This window comes from Mus caroli, chromosome 11 (genome assembly GCF_900094665.2).
Source record: "Mus caroli chromosome 11, CAROLI_EIJ_v1.1, whole genome shotgun sequence".
Classification (NCBI taxonomy): domain Eukaryota; kingdom Metazoa; phylum Chordata; class Mammalia; order Rodentia; family Muridae; genus Mus; species Mus caroli.
In genome coordinates, this window is record NC_034580.1 from 99,951,367 (window position 1) to 99,966,049 (window position 14,683).

At 45.6% G+C, this 14,683-nt stretch overlaps 1 protein-coding gene across 1 annotated transcript in view; it reads left to right on the forward strand.

Annotated features, from left to right (window-relative positions):
* LOC110304952 (ADP-ribosylation factor 2) overlaps window positions 1-10,728 on the forward strand; it is a 19,254-nt gene extending 8,526 nt beyond the window's left edge. The window contains exons 4-5 of the mRNA XM_021176658.1: window positions 7,053-7,177; window positions 8,981-10,728. Coding sequence (XP_021032317.1) covers window positions 7,053-7,177; window positions 8,981-9,142 — 287 coding nt within the window. The 3' untranslated portion in view covers window positions 9,143-10,728. The remainder of the gene's footprint in view (window positions 1-7,052; window positions 7,178-8,980) is intronic.
* Window positions 10,729-14,683: the final 3,955 nt, after the last annotated feature.

Below are 14,683 nucleotides of genomic sequence, written 5' to 3' on the forward strand. Positions count from 1 at the left end.
AAAAAAAAAAAAAAAAAAAAAAAAAAAAAAAAAAAAAAAAGAATACTGGCTTCCAGGCAGCTAGGACAAGGGTATTAAAGCCCACACCTACACTTACTCCAACAATGCCACACCTCCCAACACTGCCACTCCCTGAGCCAAGCATATACAAACCATCACACTCTGTCTCTCAAGTACTGTGATTAGAGTTGAGTGCCACCACACCTGGCTTTATTCTGCTGAATAATATTGCCATAGTCAGTCTCATGTAACCTAAACTGCCCTTAACCTCATGTGGCTAAGGCTGGCCTTGAACTTGTGATCAATGCTTGTTTGCTGGAGTCACAGATATGTGCCACCATGCATGCTCCATGCATGCATGGCTTTTTTTTGTTTGTTTGTTTTCTTTTTTCTTTTTCTTATTTTGTGATTGGAGTATGACTATGATGCCCATACAAGTCTCTTTCCAAATCCTAAACTCAGGTGGTCTTACATAGTGTTAGGATTCCAGGTATATGGCACCAGGGCTGGCTTGTTCATTTATTGATGGACACTTGTCTATTGTGAACAATATTGCTGTGACTCTTTTGCAGGTATTAGAGATCTTCCTGCTCTGCCTCCAGAGTGCTAGAATTGTGGTGTGTGCCACTGGGTCCAGCAGAGTTCATAATTCAGTTATTGTGATTTACCCATGAGCAGGATGCTGGGTGAAAGGGTTTTCTGTTGTCATTTGTTGTTTTGTACTTGTATTCTGTTGTTATCATTGTGTGTGTGTGTGTGTGTGCGCTTGATTGCTTGCTTGCTTGCTTGCTTGGCATGCATGGCCCTGGGTTCAACCCCTAACATCAACACGACTAGGGAAAATAGATAGTTCCAGGCCAGCTTGGATTAGGCAGAGCTCTCTCTCACATTTAACATAATTTAAAGAAACCACCATTTTGTGACTCCTAACAAAACAACAGAGTACTCACAAAAATATAATACTTTTTTTTAAAGATTTATTTATTTTATAAAATGTGAGCACACTGTAGCTGTCTTCAGACACACCAGAAGAGAACATCGGATCCCACTACAGATGGTTGTGAGCCACCATGTGGTTGCTGGGAATTGAACTCAGCACCTCTGGAAGACCAGTCAGTACTCTTAACCGCTGAGCCATTTCTCCAGCCCCAAAATAAAATACTGTTGTTTTAATACAAAAACAAACAGACAAACAAACAAACAAAAACTTTTGAGGCTGGAGAGATGGCTCAGTGGTTAAGAGCACTGGATGCTCTTCCAGAGGTCCTGAGTTCAATTTCCAGCAACCACATGGTGGCTCACAACCATCTGAAATGGGATCCATTGCCCTCTTGTGGTGTGTCTGAAGACAGCGACAGCATGCTCACATATATAAAATAAATAAATAAATCTTGAAAAGTAAAATAAAACATCCCCTCTCCCCTTTTTATAATGACATGCACTTGTTCAATGTAGTCCAGGCTCACTTAAGACTCAGCATCTTCCAGATCTTCCCACTGCAGCCACCCTACCTGAGTTAGCCATGTTTGTCCTGTTTTGTTTCTGCTACAGGATTAAACCCAGGGCCTCAAGCGTGCTAGGTAAGCACTCTGCCACAGAGCCCCTAGACACACATAAACTACTCTTAAGCTTATAGGCTTAAATACATTCACAATGATGTACATCAAAACTTTTGCCCATCGTCAAAAGCTGTATCACCTTGTACAACTGAAATCCAGCACACGTTTAAACAGTGGTCCTCTCCCACCTTTAGCTCCTGGGTTTTCATACTCTGATGCCTATGTGCTCAGATGCTGTCAGCCCAATTTCCTCGGCTGCTTTTAGCACGTGATCCTAGTACATATGGTAAAGATAGAAGGGCCAGGCGTCACAGAATGGTGGTTTCTTTAAATTGTGTTAAATGTGAGAGAGGGCCCTGCCTAATCCAAGCTGGCCTGGAACGCTGCTGTTTTTCCTTGTGTGTTAAGGGTTGAACCCAGGGCCATATGCGTGCTAAGCCAGCAAGCACATGGAGCCGCTCCCCCAGCCCCTTCTCACTCTTCCTCTCGTTGTCTGCTGCAGTCCTTTTAAATAGGCATTTCCTGAAAGACATTCTATACAAAGAAGCCAGGAAAAATACTTGAGTCTTCATTTTCAGAGAAACCACATCACTTCCACGGTGATTTTTACATTGTGATTTAGTGTATTGCGAATAGGATACATTTTTTGGTGCTCACTAGAGTTTGTATTTGTCGTGGAGTTGTTAGGCAGGTTGGCCACTTTACACCTTTTTATCTGTAATAAACTACAACAGCTGGGCTGAACAACAGCTGCTAAGAAACCTTAGGGAAGTTAAGTCATTTCTTCTGCCTCCATTTCCTTATCTTAAGACGAGGATAAAGCCTACTTCCCAAATCCTGGGCTGAAATGAAATTAATTTTGTAAAGTTCTCAGTTGTGTGGCTGAGGCAGAAGCACCCAGAACTCCAGACAGACATTGTTCTCTGGCCACATTTCTTTTCCACCCTATTCAGTTTTCACATTTAGGCATCAAGCTGAGGTGGGTTTTGTCTTCAATCTTCTATTTGTAACAAGCCTGATTTTGTAGGATTTCTGTAACTGTTGCTTTGATGGCAGGGAGAAGCTGTGTTCTGAGACTGAGGGGTGGTAGTTTGGGCTCTTTATGAAATAGCAAGTAGGAGCTGCGTGAACAGTAGACTGGAACTCTCTGGCTGGCCAGCATCTCTCTCATCTGCAAGGAGTCTTGGATGCTGCCTCTGTATTGTCTGCCAACTTCCCAAAGGTCAGGTTGTCTTTTAATTTAAATTTTTTTCATCAGTCTGTTGAGTATGACAGACCTTAATGAATGTCTGTAATTCTCCATTAAGACATCAAAAGCTGGGCCTGGTGCTACAGGCCTGAAGTACTCAGAATGCCAAGGGAGAATCACAAGTTCAAAGTCTGCCTGGGCTGCTGAATAATTCAAGACCAGCCTTGTCAACTTTGCGAGATGTTTAAAAAAAAATTTTTTTTTTTCTACCCTGAGGATGTAGCTCAGAGCTTGGGGCTAGAATGCTTTGCCAGTGTGCTGGAGGTCAGCCCCATGCTGGCGTACCTGTTAGACTAGAATCTAGACTATCTGATTTCCTAACTGATAACTCTAGAGTACATAAAATGGCTCTTTAGTTCTGACATGGATTTTGAAACAGTTTGAAACAGGGTCTCTTTGTGTAGCTCTGGCTGTCCTGGAACTCAATCTGTAGACCAGGTTGGCCTCGAACTCAGAAATACACCTGCCTTTGCCTCCCAAGTGCTGGGACTAAAGCGTGGGCTACCACCATTCATTTAATTACTGAGTGGCAGTTTATCTCTCAAAAGAAAAGAGAAGAGAAAGGGATACAAAGAGAACAGGTTTATTTCTCAGTTTACCTCCCCCACACAACCATATTTATTTCTTTTGTTTACACATACCTTTTTCTACAAGTGTAGCTAATATGATAAATATAATTGCATATATTACATATATACATTATACATATGCATAATACAATATATTACAATATAATACATAAGATATATTACATGATATAATACATATAAAATAATATAATACATATATTTCCCTTACTTGCAGGGTGAGGGGCAAGGCTGAGATCAAACCTAGACCCTTCCATATGCTAAGCAAGGGTTCTTCCACAGGGTCTTGGTATGTAGGTGAGGCTTGCCTGGAACTCATGGTCCTCCAGCTATATATGGCTCCTCTACAAACTCTTCATGTATCAGTGTGCCTTCTCTCTTATAAGTGCAGTCATTCTGAGGTGGTTTCTTAAATAAAGACATGCATTAAAATAGTACAAAGTAGGACCTACTATAAAATTTAATTTAACTTTCTTTTCCAAGACAGAGTTTCTCTGTGTAGCCCTGGCTGTCCTGTACTCACTTTGTAGACCAGACTGGCCTCGAACTAACAGAGATCCACCTGCCTCTGCCTCATGAGTGCTGAGATTAAAGGCATGTGCCACCACACACAGTTTCTATTTTATTTTTATTTTTTTATTTATTTTTATTTATTTATTATATGTAAGTACACTGTAGCTGTCTTCAGACACTCCAGAAGAGGGAGTCAGATCTCATTACGGATGGTTGTGAGCCACCATATGGTTGCTGGGATTTGAACTCAGGACCTTCCGAAGAACAGTCGGGTGCTCTTACCCACTGAGTCATCTCACCAGCACCTATTTTTTTATTTTTTAAAGATTTATGTATTTTTATTTTATTAGCACTGATGTTTTGGCTACAAGTCTGTATGAGGGTGTCAGATCCCTTAAAACTAGAGTTACAGACAGTTGTGAGCCCCCATGTGGGTGATGGGAATTGAACCCAGGTCCTATGGAAGAACAGCCGATGCTCTTAACCATTGAGCCATTTCTCCAGCCCCCTATTTTATTCTTAAGAAAAAAATATTTTATTTAAAATACTCTATTTTAAAGCATCTGGTTTGGGTCTTGATCTCAGAGGACCCCACCCATGGCCACTTGGGTCTCATTCACATGAACAGAGTCATCTTTTTGGGAGTATATAGTAAAGGACATGATGTTTTACATGTGTTAGGAGTAGCAAAGTGAGAACAGTCACTTGTGCTCTGTGGGTTTTGCATTGGCAGCTAAGGCTCTGCTTGAATTTCCACATCAGTGGTCTAGTTAGTCAGAATTGGAATCCAGAACTTCAGGTAGCATACCAAACCTGTGTGGGTAGGAGCTTGAGTTTTCCCTTTTTAATCTGATGTGATATATCAGACACAGCCTTCTAAGCATGTCAGAAGCCTTGAGAGCTCTTGTCTGCTGGGTAGACTGCCTGGAGGGCCTGGGACACACAGAGGCAAGGGCAGAGGACCAGGCCCGGTTTTCTCCCTTGGACAGTTGTGAAATCTCTGTCATCTGACCCTACTTCCTTCTCTCTACTAGAGTCTCTCCTCCTGCAGTCTCCCCATGAAAAGTGCCCTGAGCTGGGCACAAGCACCTCTAGCAGTGTTCTCTCAGCAGCTCACTGTATCTTCAGTCCCTCTGCCTCTGCCTCTGTCCTGTCCTGTGGGGTTTTCTGCTGCCTTGTTTCCTCATGGAGCTCTTCAAGGCACCTTGACCCAGTCGATGGCCCTTCTGATATCTGCAGAGACCCATCGGTCTCTGACTAAGTGTTTTCTTCCAGGCAGTTTCCCCATTTGAATCACTTGACCTGGCGTCTGATAACCTGCTGACTCTTTGAGACCTCCAGTGTGCCTACAATTTAATAACAGTGCTAGGGTCCAGCCCTGTAGTATTCCCACCACGATCTGATTGAGGTCCAGAAGAATCTGCTTGTTTTCATTCACATCCCAGAAACGGAGTAGCTGTCACTACTGGTTGTTCAACCTAGGATCCAGGAAGTTCTTTGGATAGCTGGGTCACATTTTTGTCTCAAAGGCCTTGCTTTTACCCAAACATCAACTTGTTATTGTTATTGTCATTGTGGAATACTGACCGAGTCGCTGCCCACCCCTGTAGATTCTTCCTGCTTTACTGCTTCCTCCACCAATATGGCAAGTCTATACACATTTTAGCCCTTCCTTTAGTTGTAATATGGTACTTCCTTCAGCCTGCTCTGGCTTTTTCACCTCCTGAGATTTCTCTGCTGATACAGTGGGAGTTACAAGGTTGACACCCACTACCCTGAACTGGGCTGCCTTGCACAGTTTAGACTCTTACTTTGAAGGACACAATGACTTCTATCATCAGCTATAGCGGGGTGGGGTCCCCCAGCCACCCTTACTTCCTGCTGGGTGGTTATAATTCGGCAGTTTTCATTCTACTAGCTGGTTTACTAGCATTTGAGGATGAAGCACAGGACTCAGGATAGACTCTACTTGAAATCACAGTTTTATTACAGCAAAAGGACATAAATGCAGCAGTGAACAGGAAAGACCCTAGAGGGTGCCTGCCAGCCACAGCTTCTGTTGTCTACTGTTCCAGAATTCAGGGAGCAACCCTTTTCTGCTAGCACATGAATGTGAGATAGTGAACAGTGCCGCCCCCAGGGAGGCCTGTGTGAGCTCCTCAGAGCATTGTTTTATTGGGACTTCATTATAGAGGCACATGGAGTGAATTGTTTGACCATGTGAGTTAAACCCCAGCCTCCCTTCTTCCCCAGAGGCAGTCTTATTAGTATAAACTAGCTGGTGGGCTCCCCACCATCAAAGACTCCCCTCCCATTGAACGTTCTGTTGACAAAAGGACAACCAAAGTCTTTACTGTGGTGTCCACAGACTCTCTTGACATCCTCACAAATGTGACCTAAAAGTGTTGAGGGTTTTATAACCTTCAGGTGCCTTGGGTATGTGGGGAAGGAAAAACAATTTCCCTGTTTGTCTCATGGGGACAAATGGCTTTCATATGGCTTGGAATGTCCAGTAGCATCCAGCACTGTTTGCCTGGGAGCTGCCACCTTGACTGTTCATTTTTGTGTTGCCTGTCCTTCCTTCAGGCTTCCTCCCTCAAGCCCTTCCACCTGCTTTCCTGGGACCACTTCCAAGGCAGCAGACCCACTCCTAGCCTTCAGGTCACTCTCTGTTTTAGGGATCATCCGAAAACACTGTCACTGTATACACCGTGTTCTTCCAAATTCCTTTTCCCCTCTGAGATGGAAATTTAGTGACTAATCACTAGCCCTAACTTTTCTTTGTTCTTTCTGGTTAGTCTGGTGAAGGGCTGTAATCCTTCTGAACAAGGTAGGTGAGATGAGTGTACAGTAAGCGTCCTAGCTTTGGTGGTTATATAGACTTTCTAAAAAGAAGGATGGGAAAAAGGAAAAGGAAAAAAGAAGGAGACAGAGTCTCACAATGTATTAATAGCTCAGCCTGACTTTGAACTTGTAGGTGATACTTCTGCCTCAGCCTCTGGAGTGTTGGGGTTACAAGCCTGCACCATCTTTTTGTTGCCTGCCTCAGTGCAGCCTCGCTGTGAGCAGGGAGCAGCTGTGTGGATATATAAAGAGCTGCTCTCTCCAGGGCCATGTACTAACATGCTTGGGATTTCTTTTCAGGTCTGATTTTCGTGGTTGACAGTAATGACCGAGAGCGGGTCAACGAGGCCAGGGAAGAACTGACCAGAATGCTAGCAGAAGATGAGCTCAGAGATGCAGTCTTGTTGGTGTTTGTAAACAAACAGGTATGTACTTGTTGGCTTTCTGAACACTGAGACTGAAGTCTACTGCCAGATGGTGCACTTAAATATAAGATACCTAAATTAGATGTCTGCCTCCTCCTCCATCTCCTTTTTAGAATGTCATATACCACTCCATAAATACTGATGGAGCATCTGCTAAGTTCCAGGCTCTGCTGCAGGTATTGTGTACTTAGCAATGAACAAGACACAAAAGTCCCAGCATTTGTGTTTGCTTTGTAGTGGGAGGATAGGCAGTGAATTAAGACTACTTAGTCTGTCTGGTGCTAAGTGTGTGGAGGAAGGGAGTGCAGAGCAGCCGTGGGAAGTGCTCGTCTAAGCCAGGAGGGAAGGAGCTGCAGGTTCAAGAAGCAGAATGAGGGGNGGACACAGGGAAGATTGGATCCTCTGGGGGGGGGGGGGTTGTTGTTGGGGAGGAGGAAGCTCATCTAGAAAGGAAGGGTCATGAATGTGGGGGCAAGGCTGGTGCAGAACTGCCCAGCCTCTGGATCTCAGCTGCACCAAGCCAAAGAGAGGCTGGAGTGGGGCTCTGGAGGTCACCTCTGTTCACGGGCTGTGTCTCCTTCCTCCATCATGTATGCAGCTGAGATAGCACAGTAACGATAGTGCTGCCACCAGTCTTGTCACTTCAGACTTGCTGAAGGCAGTTCTTCATGTCACTTCCTCTCCACAAGCAGGACTTCCTGCAGTGGCTGGATCCTGATTAACTCCCTGTTACTATGTGGTGCTGATAGGGTCCCCGGCAGGTTCACTGGACAGAACATGCTTTAAGGAAGAAAATCATGGCTTTGTTTTTAATGATAAAAGCAGAACAAGCCAAAGTTTAGAATGTCAATTGAAACATTTTTCCTGTGTGCATATGAGTGTGTGAAGAGCCCTTGGGGCTGTATGGCTGGGAGTGGGGGAGCTTTCTCACACTGTGACTTACCCAGGCTGTCCAAAAACCAATACATCATTAAAGAAAGCCAGTGTTACATTCTGAATGCTACCTTCCATTCCTTTAGCTTTGATTGTCAGATAAAAGTCAGATTTCTTGAATCTCTTTCCAGAGACAAGACTTTGTATGCCTCTATAAGCAATTATGTGACTATAGACCTATTTAAATCCCAGAGATGATGGTGTGCATTGTTTTGTAGCCTATATTCTTATTTAGCATCTGTTTGACACTCTTCCATATCAGTACATCTAGATCTTCCCTTGATGCTAATATTTCTAGTTTAGTTTTAGCTTACTGTATACTCAGATATGGGGCAGAGAGAAAAGAGAAAGATAACTAATTGCTTTACATTCTAGTTAAAAGAGACATGTTGTATAGTCAGTTACCACACAGAGTAAATAGCTTTTATCAAATGGCTACACAGAGGGATGCCATAGTAAAAAACATGAAGTTGACCAGTTAAAAGAGGTCCCGAAGCCTGGCGGGCAACAGTGGTAGCCTTGACTCTTCTCTGGAAGAAGGGGCACTTTGGTGAGGTTTTGGTAGGAGGATGTGATCTGAAAATAGGCTTTAGGGGCAAGCACACAATCAGGGTGACCGGTGAGGAGGTTATGTCCATCATCCAAGTGAACTGTGGTGGGGTCAGACTAGGGTGTGGTGGCAGAGAGAATGGTGAGAGGTGGTCAGATTCAGGGTAAATTCTGATGGTAGGACTGCTGTGTGGACTGAGAAAGGAAAAGCTAAGGTTTTGGGTCTGAGCCACTGAAATAGGGCCGGGGTGTGTTTTAGAGGAGGATCCTGTTGCATTGCATGACTACAGGTTGGTAAACTGTTTGCTTGTTTTCTTTAAGGATCTTCCTAATGCTATGAATGCAGCAGAGATCACAGACAAGCTTGGCTTACACTCCCTTCGCCAGAGAAACTGGTACATTCAGGCTACCTGTGCGACCAGTGGAGATGGGCTTTACGAAGGCCTGGACTGGCTCTCCAACCAGCTCAAAAACCAGAAGTGATCAGAAGCAACCCATTCCCCATGCATTGTGGCAAAGCCAGCTGGCCTTTCCCGTGTGCATGTGAGCGTGTGAGGAGCCCAGGGGGCTGTGTGGCTGGAGTGGGGGCAGCTTTCTCACACCGTGCCTTATACACGCTATACGAAAACCAGTATTCCATTTTAAGAAAACCAGTGTTACATTTTGAATGCTACCTTCCATTTCACTAGCTTTGATGATCATTTTTGCTGAGGCCTCCCCGGGTGTGATAGCCAGAGCATCTCTAGGCTGGAAAAGAAGAGAGCAGGAGCCAGACAGGTCCTATTGTTGCCAACCTGGGTCTGGCCTCTGCATACACCCGGAATTCTGTTGGACTTCAGTGTCCTTTTATAAAAAGAAAGGAAGGATCTGTCATTCTTTCCATTGTGCCAAAGCTAGCAGCTCACTTGTAGTGCTTTAAAGCTCTCGAGAAGAAACGATGCATTATTACCACCGGTGTGAAGAAGTTCAGAGGGGAATACTTCCCCAAAGTTCTGTTAGTTCAGACTGACTCATTTAGGTTGTTTTAGCCCAAGGAATCAGTGACCTTTTTCATTAGAGTATCAAGACTGTAACACTAGAGAAGTTTCCAGCCTGTTCCATACGTGCCAAATGGAAACTCTGTGGGCTGCTGGCCCAGCAGGAGGCAGGCCTCTTCCCTTAAGCCTCATGGTCCACGGTGGAGTGAAGGTTGGCTGGAGGAAGTGAAGGGAGGTAGCTCTTGTGTTCTGGCGTCATGGCTCAGGCCCTCGAGGCTGCTGCTCCCACTTCTCTGCTCTGTGCTGAGTGTTCTTCACATGAAGCAGACAGTTGTCCTAGGTGGAGTTGTCACTGTGTCCCCTTGTCCCAGTCTTCTGTAGGCATTTGGTTAGTATCTGTTTCCAGAACTGCACACCATGAGTTCTGAGAGTTTGTGAGAAAGTGGGGAGGTTAATGTAGGAGATGATGTTCCCAGTGGCCCCGATTCTCCCTGGGATGGTGCTAAGCTTTGCTCCGAGAAGCATCTTGTACTTAGACTGCTTTCGAGGCATAGGCTCCCTCCTCAATGGCATCGGAAGAGTGGCTTGGAAGTGTGTGCTGTGTTGTCTTGCAGATGTAGTGATAGGAAGGCCCAGAGAGGAGCTGGCTTCAGCCCTAAGCCCTTCTGGCCACACAGCTCTGGGCCACATTTGTACCTAAGCCCTTTTACTGCTTAACGTTTTAAAACTCCTTTCAGAAAAAATTGATCCCTGCTACAGGAGGGGGAACACAAACTGAACTTCAAATAAATCTTGTTCATTGGTAACAAAGTTATACTAGGAAAGAAATTCCATGCCATTGTAAATGTAGGCTGTAATGTTTTTCTTTAAAAAGTATCTGAAAGAATGTTCATTGCAATACTGGTGACTAAGTCTAGATGTGATTTTTTAATCACAGATGAATTCCTAAGAAATGTTGAAATTGTACACCTCCCATTGGCTGGGAGCTCTTGCCCTTTGTAATTATGCTTAGTGTGCCTGGCCTGGTGCTGGGCTGTGGTAAACATGTGGTGATTGGTTAGACAATAAAGAACTTACTGGGAAGTAGACATGGTCGTGTTCTCCTGGATGTCTGAGCTGGCTCAAGTCTCTTTCCCCTTATTTCTGACTTTCTTCTAAAACCTCAGGATATGTACCCAGAACACACCAGGAAGTGCCCCACCCTCAGACCCCTGCTCGCCTCCTTCCTGGCACCTCACACGACATCTCAAGTGGCTTTAGAACTGAGATGTCAGTAAAGTGCAAGTCAGGGTACTTCACTAGGATTCTGAACAGAGCCCTGGTCCTGGGAAGCCAATTTTCAAGTCTAGCTTGCCCTGCTTTCCAGCCACTCACTGTTAGCCTTGGTGTGTCAGAGCCTGTCAGCATGGGAGGCCAGCACTGACCTCAGAGGTAGGGAGTAAATGCTCCATGCCTTCGAGTGTCTTGCTCTGCTCTTTCCCCAGATGTCATGGTGTCTAACCAAGGACAGCAGCACTAATGCTGTCCCCCACTGCCCAGCATTGCTAATAGCATAGGAGAGTTGCTTTAGCCTTGCCTTTCCCCTGGTGCTGCCTAGAGCTCTGGTCTTTATAAGCGTGCTCTGTGTGGCAAGACTGGCCCAGATACTCATGTAAAAAGCAGACTGTGGGGGCTCAACCTGCTTCCTTTAGTTTTTTATTCTTATTGTACAGTTCAGTGAGTCGCCATATTCAGAGTATGCCTCTACCAATTTTAGATGATTTGCATCAGCATCAAAAGAAGCCCAGGGTCCCTTGGCACCTGTCCCCTCTTCTTTCCCACACGATCTGGGAAGCACTCACCTGCTTTGTCTCTGGATAGGGGCTGGGGGGCTGCTGAATGGTTTAGAAGCATGGCAGTGTCACATGCAGGTGACCATGGACTTTATCACAGCAGGAAGGGGAAGGTTGCTACTACAGTGTAACACCAGGCAGGAAAGGGCTGTGGTTTCCCGATCAGAGGGAAGAGCTCAGGCTAGGACAGAGAACACAGAGCTCTGCCACATACCAGCAGATCCTCACCCCCCCTCCCCCCCATCCTAGAAATGCTCTCAAGGCTTCTCAGGGGCACGGGCCTTTGTGAATGTCAAGAGTATGGGATGCTAAGGATGGCTGGGCCCGAGAGTTACCAGTATAGTGCAGAGCTTATAACTGACGTGTTAAACACCATGCCTCAGTGATTGAGAATATTTCCACGGTGTTAGGACAGGAAGAGTATGTGGTCCATTTTAAAGTAGGTTTCTCATGTGACTAAAGTGACCTAGGTTCCTTGGCAGACATCAGGTGGACATTGTCATGCAGTGCGTGGAAGCCCCAGTGATAGGCTATGAGAGAGGCTTCTAAGTAGGGATTAGTGTATTCATGGATGTGGGCATCCACACTGTGGTTTTTGAGAGCTTTTTCTTGTTTAAGTTTTATGAGTTTGGGTGCTTTGACTGCATGTATGACCATGTTACTGCTCGTGTGTCTAGTACCTCCAGAGGCCGGAGGATTTCCTGGAACTGAAGTTACAGACAGTTGTTAGCTACCATGGGGGTTCTGAGAATTGAACCTGGTTCCTCTCGAAGAGTAGCCCGTGCTATTAACCACGGAGCGATCCCTCTAGTCTGAGAGTCTTTTTTTATAGGAAAGACGATGTCAGGGCAGGAGAGATGGCTCAGCATTTTAGAGCACTGGTTGCTTTTCCAAAGGACTTGAGTTTGATTTGCAGCATACAACTGTCTCTGACTCCAGTCTTAGGGGACCTGGCAACCATTTCTGGTTTCTGAGAGCACTAGGTATACACACGGTACAGACATACTTGCAAACAAAGTACCCATACACATTTTTTTTTTTTTTTGAAAAAAAGGTCTTTCAGCAATCACTGCCCAGTATCACCCAGCCCCCGGAAGCCTGCCTGCTCCCAGTCTTCCATCCCATACCCTCTAGTTCACTGTCCAAGTCTCTGGAGATTTGGTGGAGCATCATACTGTGGACTTTCCTCATTTTTCTCATTCACACCCTTGTCATCTTCTCTAGTGTGGGCATGGGATGCCCGTCTAGAAGGATTTCCTGGGGACACAGCTGTTAGACTTACAGCCAGCGCAAGCTTGTTTTTACCCATTACCACTAGGTGGCGCTGCTGCTTCACCTCAGTTCCTCTAACAGCTCTGTCTGAATGAGCTCTGGGCTTCCCAAGAAGAAGGGAGGGAATCTATAGCTCTTTGCAGGCCGAAAGGCCTGGGTACTAGGAGTGATCCAGTAAACTGGAGTGCCTGGAAGAGAAGGGTGAAGCAGACATCAGAGTGGAGAACATTAAGCGCAGTAATCATGAAGTCAGAATCCTCTTCCCCAGTGGGGCACTTGAACGGCTTCTGCATTACAAAGGCGTCTCAAGTATAAAAAGATAAAGTGACCCCTTCACTGTGGAGAACCGCAGAGAGTTCCAGGCCACCTAGGCTGCATAGCAAGAGGGGAGGGGAGAGGGAGAGAGAGAGAAGAAAGGGAGGGCCACTGAGATGACTTGGGAAGAGTGCTTGCAGGTGAGGCAACCTGAGCGCCACTCCCAGAAGGCTTATGTGCTGGACAGAGAAAAATCTGCAAGTTCTCTGGTTTTCATGTGTACCATGGTATGCCCATGCTTACTTACATATACATACAGTATAAAGCAATGACAAAGTTAACGTGACTTGCTGGAACCACCGGACACGGTACACAGCGCTGCTCTGGATTCCATGGAAGACCAAGCAGTTGTCCCCACAGGCCAGCCGGGAGTCGAGAAGGACATGGAAAACCATAAACACTCAGAAATGTGGCTGTGTTAGTCCTTACACAAGATCCCGTTGTCCATTTAACAACGGGTGGGTTGTGTGGTGTGCAAGTTATACCTCAGTAAAGTATGAAGTGTCCAGTCATGAACCCAACAGGGATGAGGGTGCCTGTGGTGAAACAAGAATTTGTTCTGAGTTGGCCACAGTTGTGAGGAGAGAGTGCAGCCAGGCCTCTGCTCTAATCTTAGTGCTGGGGAACCCAGGGATTCTCAAAGTGAGTCACTCCAGCTGGGATGGTGTGCTCGAATCAGGTGAACTCCATCATTCTAGCCTATGTTCGTAGTAAACTCCTGTTGCCCTGCAGCACACCAGAGAGCTCAATGACAGTCATTGTTTCTCTCAAGTCATTCCACCCCAGGGAGAAATCCCAAGTGTTTTTCACAGTGTGAGAGTTCTAAATGCCCCGTTTTCTACTTGCTGGGGCTTGTCAACATTCTAAAATACAGGGGAATTTAAGATATATATCCAGCTGTAATTGGATGCTAGGCCCAAGACACTGGATTTAAATTCTTGTTCCATCACAGGCCAGCTGTGTGACCATGGTTAAAAATACCTACTTCTGAGAACCGAGGACTAGGGGCTGGTGAGATGGCTAGGCGGTTAAGAGCGCCGACTGCCCTTCCAAAGGTCTTGAGTTCAAATTCCAGCAACCACATGGTGGCTCACAACCATCTGTAACGAAATCTGATGCCCTCTTCTGGAGTGTCTGAAGACAGCTACAGTGTACTTACATATAATAAATAAATAAATATTTTAAAAAAAAAGATAGAGAACCGAGGACTTCTGAGTTACTGGGTATGTGTGTGGGGGTGTAGTAATGCTCACTGTCTCCCTGTGTAATCTTTTGGGGGGGCTCAGATTGGCTAACCAAATAAAGCAATGATAGCCTCAAGCAGCCAGGCCTGATGATAAGACACAGAACGGGAACCAGCTGAAGGGCTCTGCTGACCTCTGGCAGACGGGTGAGGTCACATGGACTGGTGTCCAAAGTGCTAAGGTTCCACGATCAATGCCCAGGAAGTCCATGTTTACCAACACCCTCCTCCTCCTCCTCTCACTTTTCTCTCCCATTTTCCCTTTGAGACAAGGGTCTATACATAGACCTTGGCCTATGTATAGCCCAGGCTTGCCTCTGAACGTCCTGCTTCCTCCACCTCCTCAGTGCTGGGATAACGAGCAACTGCCTGGTTTTCCCAACTG